The 23,401-nt window shown below is 40.0% G+C and overlaps 1 protein-coding gene across 2 annotated transcripts in view; it reads left to right on the forward strand.

Moving 5' to 3' along the window:
- The window catches only part of mfsd12a (major facilitator superfamily domain containing 12a), a 47,481-nt gene that overhangs the window by 19,126 nt on the left and 4,954 nt on the right, over window positions 1-23,401 (forward strand). The window contains exons 3-10 of one of the 2 annotated variants that reach the window (XM_060846150.1): window positions 531-660; window positions 3,233-3,427; window positions 6,993-7,085; window positions 7,779-7,871; window positions 10,103-10,270; window positions 12,551-12,645; window positions 14,201-14,331; window positions 18,815-19,092. In XM_060846150.1, the coding sequence (XP_060702133.1) occupies window positions 531-660; window positions 3,233-3,427; window positions 6,993-7,085; window positions 7,779-7,871; window positions 10,103-10,270; window positions 12,551-12,645; window positions 14,201-14,331; window positions 18,815-18,858 (949 nt within the window). In that variant the 3' untranslated portion in view covers window positions 18,859-19,092. Of the gene's footprint in view, window positions 1-530; window positions 661-3,232; window positions 3,428-6,992; window positions 7,086-7,778; window positions 7,872-10,102; window positions 10,271-12,550; window positions 12,646-14,200; window positions 14,332-18,814; window positions 19,093-23,401 lie in introns of those variants that run through there. The other variant, XM_060846149.1, reaches the window with a different exon arrangement.

The following is a 23,401-nucleotide window of genomic DNA, read 5'->3' on the forward strand; positions in this document are numbered from 1 at the left end:
CTGAAAATAGCTATCCAAATGACAGAGGATCTAGAAACCAACTGCCATTGGTGCCATCTGAAATTAGTGTGGACAATAGAGGAAAAAGACCATACAGTCTCTGGTAGATGCTAGTGTTTATACATTGCACAAGCTGCCTTCTGCTCATTCAACCCAATTTGTATTTTTGATGTTTGTTGTTCTTCGTATCTTTTATTCCCTTTTTTAAAAAACAAAATCCTACTTGAGCTTGCTTGCAAGAAATCCGAAATAATCTTGCATCCTTTATAAAAAGGAGACTTCAGTCAGCTGCTAATATTAACTAATTCATCACAGAACACAGTTGGAGCAATACTGCTTCCTCTCTGCTGGAATAACACCCACGAGAAAGTTGCCCAGCAGCATTCAACAGAAGCTAATCCATAGTTCAGGTTGACTCTGATGTAGGGATCAGGAGCATGCTCAATGAATATATTTGCAGGAGATAACTATGTGAATCTTACTCCTGTAGAAGTCTAACCTGTAGAAACCAATGTTATTTGTATCCACAGGAATGCTTTTACTGTTGTAGCCAATATAGCAGTTTTTGGGATTGCGTGGTTGTTGTTTCACTTTCAAGCTGCTCACTCAGATCCAGATGTTGATAACAGTTTGGGAAAACAAGATATTCCCTTATTCAGGGTAAGCAACAGCTAAACTGTGTCCTTGTTTTGTTGGATGATGTTTTGACCAACTACCATAGGTGCCCACCATTTTTATTTCTCCCTCTCCAGTTTGGGTGGGATCTGAACCAGAGGGGGGGCAAGTTTGTTTTTAAAACTGGAAGGGGGGTGGGGTTGAAATTTTTTGCCATGTTCTACCCCAAGGTACTATGAAAGAAGTTCTGATTTGAGAATATTCAAGAAACCAGTAGATTTTCTATATATTAAACACCTCAAGAGGTATGAGGATGTGTTGTGATCTGGAGTGGTAAAGCAGGCTGAAGGGCCTGTTCCTGTTCCTATGCCTCACTGGAGGCAGTTTGGAGAAGATTCACTAGACTTGACCCAAATATGGAGAGATTGTCTTATGGGTAGACTAAACAGGTTGGGATTCTACTCCCTAGAGTTTTAGAATGAGAGTTAAGTTCATTGAAACATGTATAGGATTCTTCCGTTGCTTTACAGGGTACATGCTGAGAGGATGTTTCTCTTCATGGGAGTGTCCAGGGCCAGTGGGCATAATCTCAAAGGGGATCAATTTGGGATTGAGATGAGGGGCAATTTCTTCTGAGGCTCCTTGGGGCAGAGTACTTGCGTGAATTTTAAAGCTGAGATAGAATCTTTGATCAATACGGGGGGAAAAGGGTAGGGATATGGATGTGAGGAATGTCAGTCCAGGCATGTACCTGATGGAGCAGGTTCAAGGGGCTAAATGGTTGCCTCAGATTCTTGTATTGCAGAGTGAAAATCTGAGTTGACCAATCTAGGAGAAATTCTCACGCTTCCAGCAACTGTTTTGACTGCGTGGAAGAAAGCATTAATATCAGGCCGAGCGGGCAAGCTATTGTTGTGACAGGGTTTGATCCCTGAATAATAGTCTTTTCTAATTCAGCAGCAAACATTTGAGGATGAAATGGTCTTCGTTAGTCAGTGCTAAGCTACTCAACCACTTGAATTCAAAATTGTCTTTGTGAACATTTTGTTCAGATTCCTTCTGATAGTGTTATAATTTGTTTTGTCTTTTTGAGTTCTTTACTGGGGGTATATTTCTAAAATTTTGGTCACCAATAAAATCCAAATTCGTTTTCATTCTACTTTTTCTTTACAAATCATAACAACAATTTCCTTTTCTCCAATCATTGTTCTAAACTTCTAGATTTCGACTTTCTCTTTCTCCACCACCACCTTCTCTTCTTCCCTTACCCCAGACCCTCTCTTCCACCCCCACCACTATCTGTCCCCCTTCTCTCCTGATTTTCAATCCCCCATTGCTCTTCTCATTCTGCTCTCTTGCCCCACCCCAGGGTCGGTTTACTGTGGCTCCTTGATGCCGCACTCTGCTGTTGATATCATGGTACATATAACAGTCACTTTCCTCTCTCCTCCTGTCCCTCAGGCTGACCCGAGATGAAGTGCAGTATGTTAGTGCTGATCTGTTAAGCAAATGTCAGAACAAAGTTTTATTGGAGATTTGCTGATGATCGTGGTATGAGACCAACATGGCTTTGAAAATATATCCAACTCTTGTCATAAGATCCTCCTAATGGACCATTGCAGACCTGCTACCATCTGATAACACACCAGACAAAGTTGTGTCTCTGTCTCTGCGTCACCAGTGTAGTTAATTTAAATCTCATAGAATTGTTACATCATTGTGGTGTTTTGTACTGGTGAATTTTGCACAGTCAAGTCAACTGACTAGGAACCACAGACCACCAAACTGACTGAGCGTACAAGCCACAAACAAGAAGCTTTAATCTCAGCTAGGTCTTATGATGCAGTGGTAGTATGGACCAAGTCTGGACTAGAATCCCACCTGTCTTGGCAATGTCATAAATCTTGAGTTGAAAATAATTACCAAATTTCTGCACGATTAAAAGTTAAGTCTTTCCTTGGCCTGTCTTCTACCTTCATATCTTGACAGGGAAGTGAATTCTTTTGGTTTATTACTTTTTCTAAAAAGGAACTGTAGCTCCTGATATTGAGTGGATTACCTGCACCCCCCCACCTCCTCTCCCCTCTTCTCTCTCTCTTCTCTCTTTCCTCTACCTCTACACCACCCCCGCCCCCCCCCCCCCCCCCCCCCCCCCCCCCCCCCCCCCCCCCCGCCGTCTTCGAATAGGGAAGTTTGCCTTTTCTTTAAAATCTGTTTTCCTCGTGATTTTTAATTGTCATTTTGGAAGCTTCCACTCTCTCTCCATTTCTCAAACTCCTTGTATTCCAAAATTGCTGCCCACCTCTTGCCTCCCATACTATATTGTAATAATGAATGTGGAGGATCTCTAGTGGAAATGTTGAGGAATCCCATGCTGTGAAGGGAGCTTCACTACTTCTCGGTTTTAATGAAGATAATGGAATTTTGGACCAAACTGATCAAGGAGATTGGTAACCATTGTATTGAATTTTTAAATACTGATTGGGTATATTTATCATGACCATGTTTTACTTTCATCCTTCACTTTTTTTTAATGGATTTTGTTCTTTGAGGGTTGGAAGGTAATGTTGGTAGGGGGATTCTTTACTGATGGCTACTTCAACCTTTTTCTTTTCAGACATTAGCTCTGATTGTTATTGGCATTGGATTTGTATCTTCAGTGGTGTTCCATATCGGAACACGGGAGAAGGTGAAAAGTGAAGAGGAACTTGTTGTTGCTGAGCAGACTCCACTCATCAATGATTCCAATAAAAGCCACAGCCAGCCATTGCTGCAGTGGAAACATTGGCTGAAGGAAGCATCTTTCTATCATGTAAGTGGTGTGGTACAGCAGACATGTTCTCACTTGAAGTAAGGGAAGATTTAGAAGGTTGGTCAATAGGCATGAAATTATGCTGAATGCATGCTCCTTCAATTTGACGAGTGTTGAAAGTGCTGATTGTAACTGCTGGAATTTTTAAAAAAGTATTTTACTTGGTATCAGAGGATGGTCAAGGCATTCTCCAGCTGTTTGAATACTTTGGGCACAGGATCTACAGCATGAATTGTTCAGCATTGTCCTTGCATTTTGTCACATGGACTTGTGGTGGAAGGACTCGTTAGTTCTTGAAGTAGGACCTGACATTGTTTCAGTTACTGTTTCATATCAATGGAACTCCTCTTACCTAGCTGCTATTAAACAATAAACTACATCCTGTTTAGGATAATTACCTCTTCTCATTGGTCTAGGAGAGTTTTTCTCTAGCCCATTAGATCAACCAGGCCTTTTAGATCCCCACCAGTAAGGAGGATGCTATTAAACAATCGGTGAGAGAGACCTTAAATCACATGGAGCTGTGGTGACATTCATCTTAGAATGTGCAAGAGCCTTTTCCCATTCTGTCCCAATCTCTCTCCATTTTCCTTACTTATGCATCATGTAACCTCTTAGCCTGTGACAGCCATTTTCCCTATTCATCCCACTTATTGCAGTTTTATTTAAAGATAATTGGACAAATATTGAAGCACAAGATGCAACAAGGAAAGGGTTGGTTGTTCTGTGATCTCCTTTAGTGCTGCAAATATCAGTAGTTCTGTCTTCTGTAAATTGTGCCCAATGGTTATTGAGTTCTGATTCGGTGGCTCCACAGGAACTTTGCATTTGACCACAATTAAGAAAACTGTGTCAGATGATCTGAACATTTGGAAGTTTGAAATTTTGACACCATCAAAACCATAAATTGATTTGACAGGGGATTTCAGAATTGGATATCAAAAACTCACGAGAAAAATGATTTTTGTAATAGCCAATTAAGTTGGGCAAAAGAATTCCCATCCACTATTAAAATGTAGTGAACAATAGTGAACTTAGCTTTATAAATCTTGTTGATCAGCAGCTGTGGAATAGGTTTTAGAAACTGAATATATTGAGGATGTCGAGTTCTCCATGTTCAACTCTCGACAATCTGGGAGGGATATATTTCCTCCAATTTGTGGAGTTTCTGATCAAAGCGTCTCTTTTTGACGGCTTCTCCTGCTGGAAAGCACAGAGGTCAGGAAGGTTTAGTGGTGAGCTGCATTGGCTTACTGCATTCTGCAGAAGATCCTGCTGTTCCTCCTGAAACAAGAGAAAATGAAAGGGATTTGGCTTTGATTTTTCTGTTGCTGTCTCCCTAATTGCATCCCTGAAAATATTAGTCCAAATGCACCACCAGGCAGCTTAACATTTTGTACAGAACAACACAACTCGCCTTAAAATGTATTCATAGGACGGTCCAAGATAATGCCCAGGATGAAGTTAGTGAGGGTAACACTATAGAATGTTAAGGGTTGATAGTTGTGACAGTACCTTCTTGGAGATTGTCTGTCACTGTCACTGCCAACTTGTGCAGTCCATGTGTTACTTGCGACTTATTAGCCCAAGTACAGATACTGTCCACTTTTTGGGGTGTTTGATTCTGGTCTCTTTCACTATTTGAGTTGTAAACGGTGCTGTTCACTGACAATTACACAAGATCCATCCCTACTTCTGACCATCTGATGGAAGGAAGGTCATTGTAGTTGAAGATCGTTTTGGTCCTGCGGAGCGCAGTCTAACCAATTGAGTGACATTAATCCAACCTTGTGTCTTATATAGACCTCGTTTGAGGCAGTATTGATATTCCTCCCTTCAAGTGTTATAAAGTCGAATGAGTATATGTTCACTTGAAATATTCAGAAAACACTTTCTTAAAGTCCAGCCACAGAACAGAACAACTAAGAGCTGTTCCAAAATAGATATACATAGCAAACTGCTGTTGAATTGGTACATGAGTTTTTTGGTTGGTGTTTTTCAATGACCATTCAGATTTAACTAATTAGTTTAAATTATGCCCAGGATATGAAAACCCAATTGAGTTTAAATTTATTGTGTTGACAAAATTAGACCAGTGACCAGGTACGAAGTTTGGGGTATAAAACCAGGGCATTTTGAAAATCGGTCAGGGCAGCTGCCGGAGAACTAATTGCCTGTCAGATATCTTGCTCTTGAAGAAATAAGGCACTCTCCCTATCAAAAGGTACCTTTCCTGTAAAAGCAATAAAAAGTAAAAGATGACCCAGGGAGATCAGCTGACCGGAGATTGAAGACAACAGAGGACTGAGACTGTGTGGACTTGAGACTAAGTTACTGTAATGTTTAATAATTGTGTTTTTGAAGCAGCATTTTCATAGAGTTGGCTTTTAATAGTAATTAAGAAAAAGGGGGCTTGGATTTGTTAATGTTTTGTTTAGTGTTCTGTTAGGAAAATTGTTTTTTTAAAGTAGTGTAAGTTAGGAGTTTTCTTTCACTTGTAACAGATGGTGAGGTGACCTTTTTCTGGATGTTTTGCTTTTAATTAACACGGGTTCATCCTCTGCAACATTGGCATTAAAATTGAAGGCTGGCATAGATGTTAATTCAGTGAGTAAAAGTGGGCCATTACATGCACTCATTAAAGGCTCAATCATTTTTAAATCTTTGCTTATCATTTAGTAGTTATTGACTTTATTGTAATGTGAGCAGAATCTTCCCTCAACAAAATCGCCGAGGACCCTACTCTGATTGTGTGCTTTGTTCAACAAGGAGAAACTGGCTCTGACACCGCAGATTATACCAGAATTAGTCCAGCCTTATTTAAGTGAACATGTGATAGATGTTCAATCCTGTGCAGTTTTTGTTTTTTAGATCCCCTCAAGCTATGAAAAAAGTTGTTGCTCTTGGCTGTGCTGTTTGTTTTCCCCTTTTTAACTTTTCATCCCCTCTCTCCTTTCTGCTCTATTTCAATAGTTTTCATTTTTCTCTAATTTTTCAAATGCATCAGAATTATAGGCCTTTTGAAACAAAAAAAATGGAATAATCTCCGAGCTGGCAGTGTCCGTGGAGGGGAAACAGTTAATGTTTGGAATCCAATGACTACTCTTTGGTATCCAAAAGGGAGAGTAAAATGATTTTTAACACTTTTTGACGAAGGTGAAGGAACAGAACGAAGGATGCATAGGGTAAAATAAACCTAATAATGTTAGAAGGATGATAAAGGTTAATGGTGGTGTGAATATTAGGAAAGCAAACATCTGTTAGCTTTGCTGACAGCAAGCCTATGCAAACAAGACTCAGAGGGCTGGGGGAAGAGAGGGTATAATCAAAATGGAGGACAACACTCCTGCTTTGAGGTTGAACTCCGGAACAGCACCACCTCTAATGTCCATTGGGCTTTGGCCAGAGGGCTGCAGCAGACCAAGAACAAATGTTAGTATGAGAGCAATAATTATTTTGTACGTTTTTGCAACCGGTCCTAGTGTGTTACTTTTTAAGCAATTGCCTGAAGTTGCTTACAGGTGATCTAAACACTTTGTTTGACTAAATTCTCTTTGTTTGAAAGGTGGCAATTTTGTATATGTGCACTCGACTGATCATCAACCTCTCTCAGACCTACATTGCCATGTATGTAACCTACACTCTGAAGCTTCCAAAGGTATGTTCTGGTGAGCACATGTGTGCTACTGGAAAGATTTTCTGAACAGGTGGTGGTATTTTTTTCCCTCAGGGATCTGTGATGTGTGAAGTAATAATTGTTTGGCTCCTCAAAGTGGCAGGAATACAAAGTTGATGACTGACCTGGATACCTCTGGATGACCAGCTGTTTTTTTTTCACCTCAAACTACTTGGCTAGTGATTTACTCTTTTATTTGTGGGATTTCTTTAAGTGTTAATTCCAGCCTCTAAATATAGTTTTATTTGCTTTGCTTGCAAACAACCATTGGTAGTTTGGAGTGAAAACATTTGATATTTGGTGCCACCTATGGTCAGAGAAAGTGCTGTGCCTCTTTAAATCTTGCCATTCCTTTCCATTGGGAGTTTCCATGTGATGGCTGTCTGTCAAGGTGCCACCGTGTGGCCCTATTTTAAGTGAGCTGGAGAAGGGAAAAGACAACTGCGTACGACATTTTGTGGCGCAGAATTGTGTCGCACATCTTGGTGGAGAGAAAAACTGAGTTTTGTTATTGTCAATTCATTGGGGTCTTCCTTCAGTGGTAGAGAGATGGCCTTGGGGGGGGGAAAACATCAGATTTGGATTTTGAGAGCTGCATTGTTTCCAGTAGACATTTTTCTTTAGAAGTGGTGGCTGTATTGAATGCAGAGTTTTATTTGAGCTTTTCTTTTGCAGAACTATATTGCCATGATCCCTCTCGTGATGTACATCAGTGGATTTCTGTCGTCATTCCTCATGAAACCTGTGAATAAATGGTTTGGCAGAAATGTAAGTGCAATTAGCTTCTGTGAGCGTTCTGCTTCAAAGGTTTGAGTTGTTCGAGGTGCTGCAGTGATCTATTTATTTCCAAGGGAAACAGTTTAAAAAGGCTTTTAGAATAAAATAATGCCTTGTTTTCTAATTCTGCATTTATTTGGATGCCATCCTATTTACATAAAGGGCATCTGATGGTATCTTCAAAAGAAAAATTGGAACCTTCTTTGTTTGCATGCTTTGAAATGACTGAACATAAAATTGTTAAATACATAATTCAAAGAATCAACATAATTTTTACAACAGATCATTTTAGCCAATTAGACCTATGCCCAGCACTAGTGTCTCAGTACCTCCATGTACTCTGTTGTACCACATCCCAACCTGAACCAACAACCAGCAGAACAGAAGTCATACAAAATACCCTGCAAGGACTACAACAAACATTACATTGGACAGACTGGCAGGAAACTAGCCACCAGGATACATGAGCATCAACTAGCCACCAAAAGACATGACCAACTATCATTAATATCCACACACACAGATCAAGAGGGACACTAGTTCAACTGGAACAATACATCCATCCTGGGATAGGTTAAACAAAGACGCACAGGAATCCCTTGAGGCCTGGCATTTAAACCAGAACTCCACTATCCTACATATTGATTTGGATCCCATTTACCAACCTCTCAAAAAGAACTGGAAGTGATGCCACTCACCACAACAGACCAAGACACACACGTAGCAAGCAGGACAGAACATCAGCGCTTCATTGGAGGCTGATTGCTGATGTTAGGTAGTATGGTGATGAAACGCCTGAGAACAAATCTACCAGCTCAACAAGCAAACTTATAACCTGTGCTACAACTCTTCTCCAAAATGACAACCTTAATAATTATCTTGAAATTCGATGGGACAAAACACTGGAATTAATCCAGATCAGGAGCAGATGCTCTGAAAGTTACTCTATTAGTAACTGTTTTACTAATAAATTGTAAATGAATCTGATTATTCAAGATTGTGGTGGAAATTGCTCTCCACCTGGAGTAAAATAGTGAGAGAAAAACATGTAGTGCTCAGTGAATTCTCTACTGACCACTTTGAATCATATTGCTACATATTGTTTCACTTGTGGTGAAATTCTTTGGAAAGCTCTGTAACCTGCAGCGATGATGAGCAACAGTGTGGGTTTCTGTAAAGAGCCTAGTCAATATTTCAGGTTTCAAAGTTTGAGCCTCATTCGACTCCTCTCTATGGGCTCCAGTATGTGCTTTTGAGTTTTGTTTGTTCAAGCATTGACCTCGTTCAAATTTCATGTTTGCTGCAGATATATCTTTGTCCCCATTTTTTAATTGTTGTTTAACTCATCATTTCCCCAGCACAGGGTTTAAACTATACAGAAGCTCACTGGGGGAAACAAAGAGCTTATGCCCGAAATCAAATCACTCGAAATCAGCACCGCCTTCTTAACCTGCAATCTTCTTCCTGACCTCTCCGCCCCCACCCCACTCTGGCCTATCACCCTCACCTTGACCACCTTACACCTATCGCATCTCCAACGCCCCTCCAAGTCCCTCTCCCTACCTTTTTATCTTAGCCTGCTGGACACACTTTCCTCATTCCTGAAGAAGGGCTTATGCCCGAAACATTGGATCTCTTGTTCCTTGGATGCTGCCTGACCTGCTGCGCTTTTCCAGCAACACGTTTTCAGCTCTGATCTGCAGTCCTCACTTTCTCCTCAAAGCAAAGAGCAAAATGGATTAACTTTTCTGGATATTTTTATGGCTTTTCAGCTTCTTTCTTTTTGTAGTTTTTGTATGGTTTGTTTTGGCTGAAATGAATCTGATTAAATCTTAAATGAACTTCTCTAAAAGAGAGAAATAGGGACAGGCAATCGGGACTGTGTTGCATTGGTTGTGCCAGAGCTTGTGCTCAGAAATAGTACATCAAAACGTTGTCCAGGGGCACCCTTTGGTATGCACTAGTCTTTTCCCAAATGGTGAGCTGTTTAACAGGAATAACATTATGAACTAGGAGCAAGAGTAGGCAATTCAGCCCTTCAAACCTGCTTTGCCATTTAACACGATGGCTGATTTTTATCCTGGTCTCCACTCCATTTTCCCACCAGCTCCTATAGACATTTATCCCATTTTCCATCAGAAATTCCTCTTATGCTACTGTCATCTGTCCCTTTTTCTCCCAGCAGCTGGTAACCTTTTTTTTTGTTTTTTTTTTATATATAGATGACCTACTTTTTTGGACTTGCATTGATCCTGGTATTCGCTTATTGGGTCTGGTTTTTTCAACTAGAGAAGAGCATCTTTGGAGCAGCAGTCCTTCTCGGTGCTGGCTCTACCACAATTCTAGTGACCTCTCTTGCCATGACGACTGATCTCATCGGAAAAAACACTGTAAGAAGAGAGATTAGTGTCAAACTTTATGAATTGTATGGGTGCTGTTTGGGGAAAGTTGTCAAAGTGTATGATTCCCAAAAGAAGTCTTCTCTTTCAAGATTTGATTGTCTGGATCAGTGTGGGGATATTGTATCACCGCTGAACGCTGTGAATTTTTCCTCTGGTCCTATAAGTATCAGTAGTTTGCTCACTCCCTGTTTGTGATTTTGTTCTGATGATAACTTTGAAAATGAAGAAAAAAAGTGCTGGGTAAACTGAGATCGGGCAGCATGTGGAGAGAGAAACTGTTGATGTTTCAAGTCTGATATAACTTTTCAATTTTTTTCCTTCCTCGAAGTCTGAAGTCACATTGAACTTGAACATTAAAACTGTTTCTCTCTCCACAGCTGCTGTTGAGTTTCTCTTGATTTTGTTTCATTTCAGGTCTCGAGCATCTCTAGTCAGTTGCTTTTTAACTCAGAAAATGAGCTTTAATAGCTAATTCTACTCTATTCCCACTCTAATTGAAGAGTGCAGGCAGTCCCTGGGTTGTGATTGGGTTCTGGAGTCCGTTTGCAAGTCGACAAAGTAAAGCAGCTGTTAGAACCCAGAGTGGAAAGGTCAAGTACAAGAAGGCGCAAGTGAGAAAGGGAAAAGTGCAGGGAAACTTTTTTTTTGGGGTGGTACATGCCTGGGACACACATTCGTGCCCAGTTTCCACCACTGACCATGTTTTAAGTCAAGTCTTGATAGACACTGAATGGGATGTGAACCAAAGGATAGAAACCACATATGGTGAATTAGTAATGAGCTTAAACAAGCATTGGGAATTGACACCGGCTTGGTCAGCCAAAAGGCCTGTTCCTGTGCTGTATTTTATTGTATTATAAAAGGTTCATAAGTCTTTAAAATTACACCCCTGAATGTGATCCCATTTGGAAATCAGGAAGCCCCTGAAATAGATTGATCGCTGGGATCAGGAGGCCATCCTCCTCTCTGTGTCCATATATTCTGGCACTTCTTATCCAGTGGATTAGAGGGAAACGTGATGGTCTGTTTCCAGTTTGAAAGTAAGGAATGAGTTGCTGTTAGTTGTGTTGCTTGGTTCATAATCACATTCAGATTAGAAGGAAAACGCATGGGAAACCTTGGAACTAGAAAATGCCAATACTTGCAGCATTTTTGCAGCTTTGCTTATGATTTGACTTATTGTCAGGCACACCTAAATACAGTGAAAACCTTTGTTTGCAAGCAGTACAGGCAGATCATAGGGTGGAAACAAAACCTTTAAACCGAATAAGCCATACAGGGGACAACGCACAGGATATGGGCTCGACAAGATCAGCATTATTTGAAATTTCGAGTCCATGAAGTTGAAGTCTAGCTCAACTTTCATTGGAGCATTGCCTAAAAGCCATTCAGTTTTCCAAACCTTAGTCACAGATCAATTCTAGTCATTCCCCAGTCTGCTTTCATTAATAATATTTTAAATAACAATCAATCACAAATTTAACTACTTCTCTGATTTAATCTGTTGTTGAGGAAGGGGGGTTCCTTTGAGCATTTTAAGAAGTTTATCATTTAAATGTTGTGATAGCTGTCCAATATAAATAGCACTTTGTATGAACTGTTTTGTGCCTCTTGATCTTTGTTCATTTAACTCTTTTGGTAACTTGGTATGTCAGTAATCTTGGTAACCCTTGCCAATATTATTCCTATTTACTTCAATGGTGAATGAAACAAGCTGTTAAGATGTTCTGACTTATGATCAAGTTGAGTAACTGGTGGTTGCAGGCAAGGTATTTGATAGCTGCCTCTTTTTTGCTATCACTTAATGTCTACACTTGATGAGCCATCTGGGATTAGTGATCCAGAATCCGTCGCTAATTTTTGTGGAAGATGATGAAATTCAAACTCCAAGCTTGGCCAATGGCAACCCATGTCACCACTGTCAATTGGAACAAAATTCCATTCGTTTAATGCGCGTTCTCTATCTTTTATATGGAGGGAACTCTTCTATCTTTATTGGCTCTGGTGTACCTGTGACCCCACTCAGAGCAATTTGTTGGCTATTAACTGTCCTCTGGGCATTTGGGGATGGGCAATAAATGCAGGCTCTGCCAACGATCCCATGAACAATGCTCCTTAAATAAAGGAATCCAGGGGATTTGTCATATCAACAAATTAAGCTTAGATATCAAAACTAGACATTTCTACAGAGCCTTTTACGTGCATGGGGTTCTTAATTTATTTTGGAAATTTATAAACATGATTTTTTTTTTTAAACCTTTTCTCCAGCAAAGTGGGGCCTTTGTCTATGGTTCCATGAGTTTCACAGATAAAGTTGCCAATGGCCTTGGAGTGATCATCATCCAGAGTCTTCACCCCTGCAAGTAAGTCATTTTTTGATTTGGACTTAAGGTCTTTCAAGTCTAGGAATTTAATTCCTGATGAGGGGCTCATGCCTGAAACATCGATTCTCCTGCTCCTCAGATGCTGCCTGACCACGGTGCTTTTCCAGCACTACACTCTCCAATAATAAGTTCTATCACCCAAATGTTCTACTATAATCACACTTTCTTTGGTCTGAAATGCTTGGGCTTGAGGTGTATCTGGGATAACATTGGAATACTTAACCACAAGTGTATAAACTATATAGAAAAATATGTCTGAGATATAAAATGATAATATTTTATGCTGCTCAACTTTTCATAATTACTCAAATAAAGCACCAAAAAAAACCCTGAATTTATCCTGCATCTGCTTTTAAAGCCCTGCAGATGCACGGAGGGTAGAGAAGTCCAGGAAAATCCAGCGCCCGTTTCTGAGAAAGCATGAGCAAAAGGCCCAAATAGTGTTAGATATACAGCATAGAAACGGGCCCTTTTTCATCCAACTCATCCATGCCAACCAGATATCCAAAGTAATCTAGTCCCATTTACCAGACTTTGGCCCATATCCCCCTCTGCCCTTCCTATTAATGTATCATCTAGATGCCTTTAAATGTTGTAATTGTACCAGCCTTCAGCACCACCTCAAGGATCTCATTCCATACACACGTGTGCACACACTGGTTACCCCTGACCCCCACCTTGTGTCTGTCCCCTCTCTCCCCTTAAACCCCTGCCATCTACTTTTGGACTCCCCTACCCTGGGGCAAAGACCTTGGCTGTTCACTCTGCCCATGGCCTTTACGATTTTACCAACTTCTATAAGATCACCCCTCGACCGCCAAGAAAATAGCCCCAATCTATTCAGCCTCTCCCAATAGCTCAAACCCTCCAATGCTGGCAACATCCTTGTAAATCTTTTTTGCACCCTTTCAGGCTTAACGGTCTCTTTGTTGTAGCAGAGAGACCAGAATTGAAATAGATTTGCAAAAGTAACTCCTCCAATGTCCCTGCGCAGCTGCAACATGTAGGATTGTAACTCTTTAGAAAACATTGAATATGTTTTTAAATTTAAAATTTCCTTTTTCTGGAAAGATTGGCAATGTACTACCTGCGTGAAAGGCTTGGATGTACAATAATTCCAATCTATCCCCATTCGTTAGGTCTCTTTCACCTGAAGCAGCTAAAGGCTGATCCTCTTCAACAAAAACAGAACCTGCTGACAAGACCCAGCAGGTGTGGCAGCATCTGTGGGAAGAAAATAGTTCATCTTTTGAGTTCTGGTGACTTGGATTTGAAACACTAACTCTGCATTTTTCTTCTCCCAGATGCTGGCACACTGGAGTTTCATCAGCAATCTTTGTTTCAGAATGCCAGCATCTGCAGTTCTTGTTTTATTTCACTGTTACTCTTAACTTCAGTAGAAGCAGGTATATCTGTGAGATTGTTTCATGACTTGATGAGGTGCTCTGACAGTTAGGGCCAACTTATCTCCCAGACTTTTTTTTAAAAATCTAGAAAACTTGTTTCTTTTCCTCCTTTTTTTAATTTTGTCTAGGACTGAAAGCTGTTGTCCACAGTGTGGTCCATTCTACCACTTGGTGATGGCATTAGTGACTGGTGGCATTGCCTGTGTAGCATTGATTTCTTTAGCAGCGACCCGAATTTGGCCAATCAAGATTCGAAGATGTAAGTACTAAATAGATGCTCGCTCTTGGTGTTTTAGCAACTTGTTTCTTTGTATTCCAAGCCTCTCCTTTTTGAGCTGCTTGCAATATTCATCGCAAACAAGCGAAACTTGATATCCCTGAATGTGTTTCAACATCATGCATTTGTCAGCCTAAGCCTTCAACTGGGAGAATTGTCCAGGATCTTAAGAAAGGAAGCTGTAAGTCAGTTTGTGAGAATACACAGTCTGATGAAATGGGACAAGGCAAGATGTTGGACTTGGAACAGGAATGGAATAGAGTTTTACCTAGTATGTGGAAGCATATACTTGGCAAAGCTAGCAGCAAAGCCTGGGATAGTGGTGTGGATTGAGCTGCTAATGAGGCAGAGACTGGGCATGGGACTTTTGCACTGTTTGAGTAGTGGCCTGTGACTGAGCATGATGCAGTTTAGATTGGTAGATCACTTAATGTCTTTAGACAACTTTAAAACATTGCAACAACTGGTTAATAGTTTGCAGATCAAAGTTCTCTCATTTTCTAAAACTTCTTTACAGTTTAAGCAAAAACTGATCACTCCCTTCAAAGTACAGTCTCGGACTGTGTAGTATTTAGAACATGAAATCAAAAGTTTGTGAGAAAGCAAAGAAGACATAAATGACTCAATCTCTTGAATCTCCTGCTGTTCAATAAGATCATAGTTGATCTGGTTATGTCTCTACTCCATATTCCTGTTTGCATCCCCACTAACCCCTTGGGGAAAGGGAAGCAATAAACCTCCCTCTCCCTCGGCAACCAAACTCTAATGTTCAAGGTTAAATTAGACAGTGAGCTAGCCTCACTGAGGAAAATAATTACAAATACTAACTGCTGTTGGAGAAGAAATTTATTTTCATGCTCCTTAAATAGGAGAGCCCTTAGTTTTAAACGCTGCCTCCAGCTTTGCTTTACTGCTTGAGCTGGAATGTTGTCTCAGCAGTTCTCCAGCCAAGCTCCCTCCAAATCTTGTTTCAACGTTTTGTTTTTCTAAACTGCAATGAATTTGGCTCAACCTGTCATCTTAATACAAGCTCTTTATCTCAGCAGTGGCCCTTTGTTAATGTTGAAGATGGAGGATCCTGTAAGCAGTATATTGAGCTAACCTTAGAGGATGTTTAAAAATCTTGGTTTTTAATGCGCTTCCCACACCTCTTCTCTTCTCTCCTCCCCTCTTTCTCCTTCTTCTCTCTTCGCACCCCTCCTCCCCAATGGAACAGTTCCATGCCCAGTCTCTGCCTCATTAGGAGCTCCATCCACACCACCATCCCAGGCTTTGCTGCTAGCTTCACCAAGTATAGGCTTCACATACTAGGTAATACCCCCATTCCTTTCTGTTTCAATTGGCTCATCCAAAGTCCCATTCTTTTCATGTGGCTTGTTTTAAGAAACAATACTTTTAATAACTATGAATTGTGATTTCTTTTTGCTTAGATTTGCTTTTGAGATGCTGTTGATCCAGCTGTTCTCACCAGGATCAAAGTTACTTTTTTTTGCTATTTTCATAATGTTGTGGATGACAGGAAACTCTCAATTGCTTTCTCATATAATTAATACCATATAAAATTAAACTTTATTTCAAGCTCAGAATTTCAACTTCCACAGTCGTTTATTTTGACGGAACCTTTGGGCCATGCTGGATTTTTATACAGCAATTCTTAGTCCCATCCTTCATCCTGTTTCCTCTCAGCATGCAAGTTTCTTTAATAGTTTTCAAACCTGGTTTTCTAATCAACCTGTTCAGAAACATTATTTATATCTCTGGAGCAGGTGGGACTTGAAGCTTTGCCTCTTTGTTCAAGGGTAGGGACACTACCACTGCCACAAGATAGCCCCTAGCAAGATCCATCTGATTTTCAGTGTTAGGTAAGGGGTAAAATGTAGGGGTATGGGTGGGTTGCGCTTCGGCGGGTCAGTGTGGACTTGTTGGGCTGAAGGGCCTGTTTCCACACTGTAAGTAATCTAATCCAAATTATTGTTTTCTCCCCCTCACTTTTTTTTTTCTGGTCACATTTCTTGATCAAACTGTAAATCCCATCATACTTGTTCCTTGAAGGAATTCTCCTGAAGTGTGGTGACTTAAACTAAGTGCAGTATGATATATGTGACTTAACCAGAGCTTTTGGTTAACCAAAACTGGTCATGTCTGGCATCTAGAAATGCTCAACCACCGGGCAATTTTTTTAGATTAGTTTAGATTACTTACAGTGTGGAAACAGGCCCTTCGGCCCAACAAGTCCACACCGATCCACCGAAGCGCAACCCACCCATACCCCTATATTTACCCCTTACCTAACACTACGGGCAATTTAGCATGGCCACTTCACCTGATCTGCACATCTTTGGACTGTGGGAGGAAACCGGAGCACCCGGAGGAAATCCACGTGGAGAACATGCAAGCTCCACACAGTCAGTTACTGAGGCGGGAATTGAACCCAGGTCTCTGGGACTGTGAGGCAGCAGTGCTAACCACTGTGCCGCCCACGACCACGGTGATCTTTAATTCTGCAATGCTCCTAAGTTTCTTTCCCAGTGAATTGGTTTCAAATATGCAACCTTAAGAATGTTACCAATCTGGGGATTTCTCTTGCCCTGTACACGTGCAATTTTTTTTATTTAAAAGTGATTAAGTTGTTTTTACGCTGGCTAGTTTTTTTTGGAACTGAAAATAGCTACATGTTTGGCAGTGATTCCTTTATTTATAATGGGGAGGGGCTGATGTTGGGATGTAGTGGACAAAGTTTAAAAATGTATTGAATCTCTTCTGCTGTCCAGTGGCTGATCTGGTTGTTTCAACAACATATTCCTGTTTGCACACACACCATCCCCAATGACCTCTTGGGGAAGAACGCCTCATCTTCCACCTGGGAACCCTCCAACCACAAGGGGAAGAACGCCTCATCTTCTGCCTGGGAACCCTCCAACCACAAGGGATGAACTCAGATTTCTCCAGTTTCCTCATTTCCCCTCCCCCCACCTTGTCTCAGTCAGTTCCCTCAACTCAGCACCGCCCTCCTAACCTGCAATCTTCTTCCTAACCTCTCCGCCCCCACCCCACTCCAGCCTATCACCCTCACCTTGACCTCCTTCCACCTATCACATCTCCATCGCCCCTCCCCCAAGTCCCTCCTCCCTACCTTTTATCTTAACCTGCCTGCCACCCTCTCCTCATTCCTGATGAAGGGCTTATGCCCGAAACGTCGAATTTCCTATTCCTTGGATGCTGCCTGACCTGCTGTGCTTTAACCAGCAACGCATCAACTGTGATCTCCAGCATCTGCAGACCTCATTTTTTACCCGAAGGGGAAGCTGAAGCAATAAACCTTCCTCCTCTTAGGCAACCAAACTCTGATAATACATTCAAGGTTGAGTTAGATAATGAGGCCGGTTGTAGCCCACCCAAGTTTATTTGGAAGCACTAGCTTTCAGAGCGCTGCTCCTTCGTCGGGTGGCTGTGAGCAGGATTGGAAGACACCGAATTTAGAATGCTAATGCAGTGTCTGAGCTGAGATATCACCTTTTTTAATAAAGCCTTTAGTTATCTCGAATGTGACTTAAAAGTAGTTCTGGAATTTACATCTTCATGAACCAAAACTTGCAACCCATTCTAAAAGATGAAAGACTTAACAGCAATCTAAGTTCACTCATTTGCATTTGTATGCATAATACTGATCTTTTGTTATAAATTGTGTTTTATGATCCTGCTCCACAGCTACCTGATGAAGGAGCAATGCTCTGAAAGCTAATACTTACAAATAAACCTGTTGGATTATAACCTAGATGTTCTAATTTTTAACTTTTTTTTTATTTGTGTGTCTGTGTGTCTGTGTGTCTGTGTGTGTGTGTGTGTGTGTGTGTGTGTGTGTATATAATAGTCTGCAAGCTGTTTGGGGAAGATAATGTGTTAGCCAAGCTGTCCGTTCTGTGATACTGATGTAGCGTTGAAAGTGCTTCAAGGAGATCACTTATCTAATGGGAAATATTTCTCCTTGTATTATGTCAACAAGTGTTAAAATACACAATCCTTCAAAGTGGCTGCTGTGATTGTGGAGTCAGTAGTTTTTGATTTACCTGGCTGAGCATGCTCTGTCCTGTTTGAAATGGATGATTTCATTGCATGCACTTGGCTAGCCAAATTTAACCTGTTCTAGTACAGTACCTCAAATCTGGCTACCTCAAAATAGTGTTTAATCTTCCAATTGAGTAAAAGTTTAAAACTTACCTTGGCAATTGGTTAGGTGCTACATTGGCATGATGTGACTGTAAATTGTTTATACCCTTCGTGTACTGCACTAAGCAACTCCTTGATCCCACCTGAGCTGCCAACAACCTAACCCAAGATTTAGAAATATCTAAAGCAGTAACCACTGCTGATCTGAGGGTGCTGAACTTTGAGGTACGGTATCTGTAATTGGTGTGGTCTGTGCTATTTCCAGTTACCAAAATGGTTTCCATTGTCTGTATTTCAGGGCGAAATGAAGATGGTAGGAATGTTGAAACCCAGAATCAGTGACTACACGTACACTCGTTAAATAGAAAACAGAAATTTACTACATGAAACAACTCGCAAAATTCACTAAACGGGGGGAACAAACAAACTACAAACAGGAGATGCTCAGCGATTAAACCTAACCATCGTATTTGCACTAAATTTGCCAGTCAACATTTTAAAAATAAAATTAATAGTTTATTTTAAACTTGATAAACATTAATGTTCATATTTAATGCCATCCTAAAATAATTTGTATTTTTTTAAGTTCTCAGGATTTTCCAAATTGCTGAGCAAATTGAATTATTTGAGCTGGTGTCACTGTTATAATGCCATTCTGTGCACAGCAATAAGATAAATGAGCACATAATTTATTTAATATTGGTCACGGCAAGTATTGGCCTGATGGAGCTTCCCCTGCTCTTCAAATAACACACCCTGAATAGGGTTTTTAATGCCAAGCTAAAAAGATGATTTGTTTTTAATGTACTTTCTCTCCACTGTGTCACTTATGCGCTGAGGCTAAATCTAGGACTTTTGAGTTCTGCCATAGTCTGGACCAACGCTACTACTGCATGTAGAGTATGCAATTTAGAGGAATTTCACTGTTTATACACCTGTTCAAAAGTCAGGAAAGATAAATAGCAGTTGGCCTAAAGTCAGTGGAGAAACTTTGAACTGATAATCTGAGGCACAAGCTTACTTCTGTGGGAGAATGAGTTAATAAATGGCCACATCATGATTTTCTGAAAGGCAGATTATGCTTAACTAGATTTTTTTTTCCAGAACTAAGGGTAGATACGCTGTATATGGGTTTTCGATAGATTTATTAAAGTGCCAGTTAATGAACGTCAAAATTGACTCCTTTTGAATTTAAGGGGCCATTGGTTGCAGAGATACAAACTTGGTTAAGAGGAAGAAAATAGTGGTGGAAGCATTTTTTTAAGTCTGAAAATGAGTATTCACTAATGTTACCGAGGAGTCAATATTAAGGTCACTGCTCTGTTTGTAAGTTAGTGATCTCAATTTAAGTATTTTGGACATTAGTTTAAAAGTTTGCAATGAGGAGGATAGTAGCAGACTTCAGGAAATGTTTTTGGCAAAATGATCAGGGTAGTGTGAAGTGATACAATTTTGATGGGACCTATTGACTGTGGTACCATTTTAAAAGGGATTTGGAGATTGAATTCAATATATGTACGCAATCTTTTGAAGGAAAAGTTCTGGGTCTTTTTAAAACTGCTTTAGCATCCTTGTCTTTGTGGTACACTGTCATTAATTCATAGTAAAAGTTTTTTATGTAAGAAGTGAATAAGTCCCAGCTAAATTGTCCTGTTTTGGACATTGAACTTCAGGAAGGATATTGAGGCCTTCAAAAGATGCAGAGTATCTCAAATAGTGTTGTTGCAATTGTACAAGACGCTGATGAGAACAATTCTGAAGAGCGGTGTACAGTTCTGGCCCACCCTTACTCAAGTTAATGGCATTGGAGGCTGTTCTGAGGAGTTTCACTAGATTAATTCCAGAGATGAAATGCCTTTAATTTGAGTGGCTTTGACCTATGAACACGAGTTTAGAAGAATGAGATAAGATCTAATCGAGGGTGCACAAGATATCAAAGGGAATTGACAGAGCAAATTTGACCCTGTGTGGGGCAATCTAGAATGAGAGGCCTTAGTTTTGGGCTAAGGGATGGCAGACTTGAAACTGGACAAATTGCTTCTCTTAACAGCTGATGAATGTATGGAATTGAGTGCAATGGATGCTGAATAAATTGAGGTGGTGGACAAACTTAATTGGTGAGGGAGTTAACACTTCTGAGCAGCAAACAGTGAGTTTGAGGCAGGGATGAGGTCACTTATGATTGTAGTAAATGGTGAAGCAAGCTCAATGTCTGAATTACTTGCTCATGCTCTTAGTTCTTTTTTTAATGTTCTGAATGACGGCCCCAGAAATGAGGCTTCAGTTAAATGGAGAGACTGGTGAAGCTGGGGTTATTCTCCATGAAGTTTAGAGTTAAAGAGAGACCTTACGGAAGTTGTTAAAATCGTTTGTTTAGTTAACTTCTCTTTTTGTTGTTTATGGCATGTGCTATAACCAGATGGCAGAAATTCAAAGTAAAAGGCAAAACAATGGGAGCTAGCTGAAGTTTTTTTTTTAAAACAGCCAATTGTTATAATCTGGAATGAACAGCCTATGGGGGTGGTGGACCAAAGATTCAAAGGGAAATGGATAATACATAAGTGTAAGCAAGGGAATGGGACTAGTATAAGTAAAGGGGGCTGACTAGCTATCAGAGGGCTAGCATAAGTACAGTGGGCTGAATAGCCATCTCTTTTTAAATTGCACAACTGGTGATTAAATAAAATGCTGGGAAGCCTGACAGAGTGTAGGAGCTCTGCAAATGCTAGCCAGCACCTGTGAAAGTTCAGAATAACAGCTGAGCTTTATTTCCCTGTTTGTTTGATTGACATTCATCACAACATCACAATATTTTAATTTAGTCTTGCCAACAGATGAAGAAATGATGCACTGTCTGAAGTGTTATCTCTTCAGGTGAGATTTTAAACCTTGGCCCTTTATGTCCCCAAAAAACAACTGGAGATCCTAGTATTCTAGTCCGTCCTTAGCACCTAACCTGGTGTTTTGAGATCTTGCTGTGTATAAATTGGCTGCTGAGTTTCTCTACAAAAGTGACTATGCTTCAGAGAAGTAGTGGTTTATGAAATGCTCTGGGACATCCTGAGAAGTGTACATCATTTCTTTGTCACTTCATTTAAGTCACCTGAGGAGAATGATGCTCTTTCAGATTTCAGCAATGCCACTTGTCATTTTTTTTTTCTTTTTTAAAATGTACCTGCATATTGTCAAGCAGAGAGCCGTTGCATATCTCCTGAAACGGAGAGGAGGTGTGAAGGTAAAAATGGTTTTTAGGAATTTAAACAAGTATAATCTTTTCCCTGATAATGGTGTCTACTTTTTTCTTAAATGGCATATTTTAATGTCTTTTAGCTCAGTTGGCTGGGCAACTGGTTTATGATGCAGAATGATGCCAGCAGTGTGGATTCCATTTCTACATCAGCTGAGATCACAGTGAGGGTCCCACCTTCTCACCCTCACCCCCTCGCCTGAGGTGTGGTGACCCTCTGGTTACACTCACCACCAGTTGCCTCTCTGAAATGAGATTGGTAACTCTTTTTGGTCCTCTGGGACCATGGCAACTTTAACTTTTCAGTTCAACAATGAAACACTTTTTTTTGACTCTAACTGAATTTTAAATGTAAATTTATTCCCATTGCATTTGGCTAAATGGTTTGCAGATTTATCCAAATATCCGTTAAAACTTGCTAAACATTTAATGTGGAAAATGATGCAGATGTATCAGTATAGCAAAATAAGTCTCTTTTAATTACATTCTTAACTACTGTTGTGAAACAAACTAAAACCTCTAGCAATATCCTTTACTGAAATTTGAAGCAATAATTTCTGGCATTATGTTCTAAATGAAGTTTCCTAATATTGTGTAATACAACATGGACTCGTTCTAGATGAGTTTACATCAGGTATTTCATGGTTTTTTTTGTTCTGTACATTAAATTTTATACTGATAATGAAAAGTTGCAATAAAAAAATCCAAAAATTCATAATGAATTAAAATTCACTTGAAGCAACTTACACTATGAATGTATTTCAGCATTTAAGTTTACTATGAACACAGGCAAAATTTGAATATTGAAGACCACATAAAATTCATCTTTTTAAAGGACGATGTTGACCATTGCTATTTAATCAGTAGTTTTAAGTTAAAATTGTGTGAAACATTTTTGAACATTACAGCAATTTTAAGTCACAAATCAATTTTTGTCATTTCACAAGTCATTAAAATATATTTCAAATGAAACAACACAATAGATTGTCAATCATTGGTAATCTCTCACCTAATACTAAATCTGCTTGCAAGTACAGCCCCTGTACCAGGAGCATAAGCTCTTAAAAACCTGTAAACTTTGGAATATTAGTTGGGGCTCATGAATGCTAGCTGCTAAACATTGTCGGTGATTTGAATTTCTGACTTTAAATATATTTTGTTTTTTTGTTTAGCCCTGAATGTTCAGAGAATAACTTTCAACAGCTGATATATTTTGAATGTGCACTGACATTTTGTAATGCATTATAGTTATCGCTTCCAATATCTGAAATGTCTTGGGACTTGAGAAACAGACAAGTTCTTAATGTCATGATACCACAGTACCCGTAGATGTCTGTTTTAAATTATTCATAGGTTGTGGGCTTCATTGGCTAGGTGAGAGTTTATTGACCATTCCTAGTTGCCCTAGAAGATAGTGTACCTAAATTCTCACGTGGTTTAGAGACAACTTGATTGAAACGCAAGATCCTGGGAGACATTGAATGTGGGAAGGAGGTTTCCTGTTTTGGGAAGAATCTAGAGCGAGGGAACACTGTTTGAAAATAAGGAGCACTCGTTTGCAACTGAGACACATTCTTCTTTCAGGATTCTCTTTTCAAACTTGTTTTCTGCCATATTTTAAGGGAATGTGCCCTAAAA

This window comes from Hemiscyllium ocellatum, chromosome 28 (genome assembly GCF_020745735.1).
Source record: "Hemiscyllium ocellatum isolate sHemOce1 chromosome 28, sHemOce1.pat.X.cur, whole genome shotgun sequence".
Taxonomy (NCBI): domain Eukaryota; kingdom Metazoa; phylum Chordata; class Chondrichthyes; order Orectolobiformes; family Hemiscylliidae; genus Hemiscyllium; species Hemiscyllium ocellatum.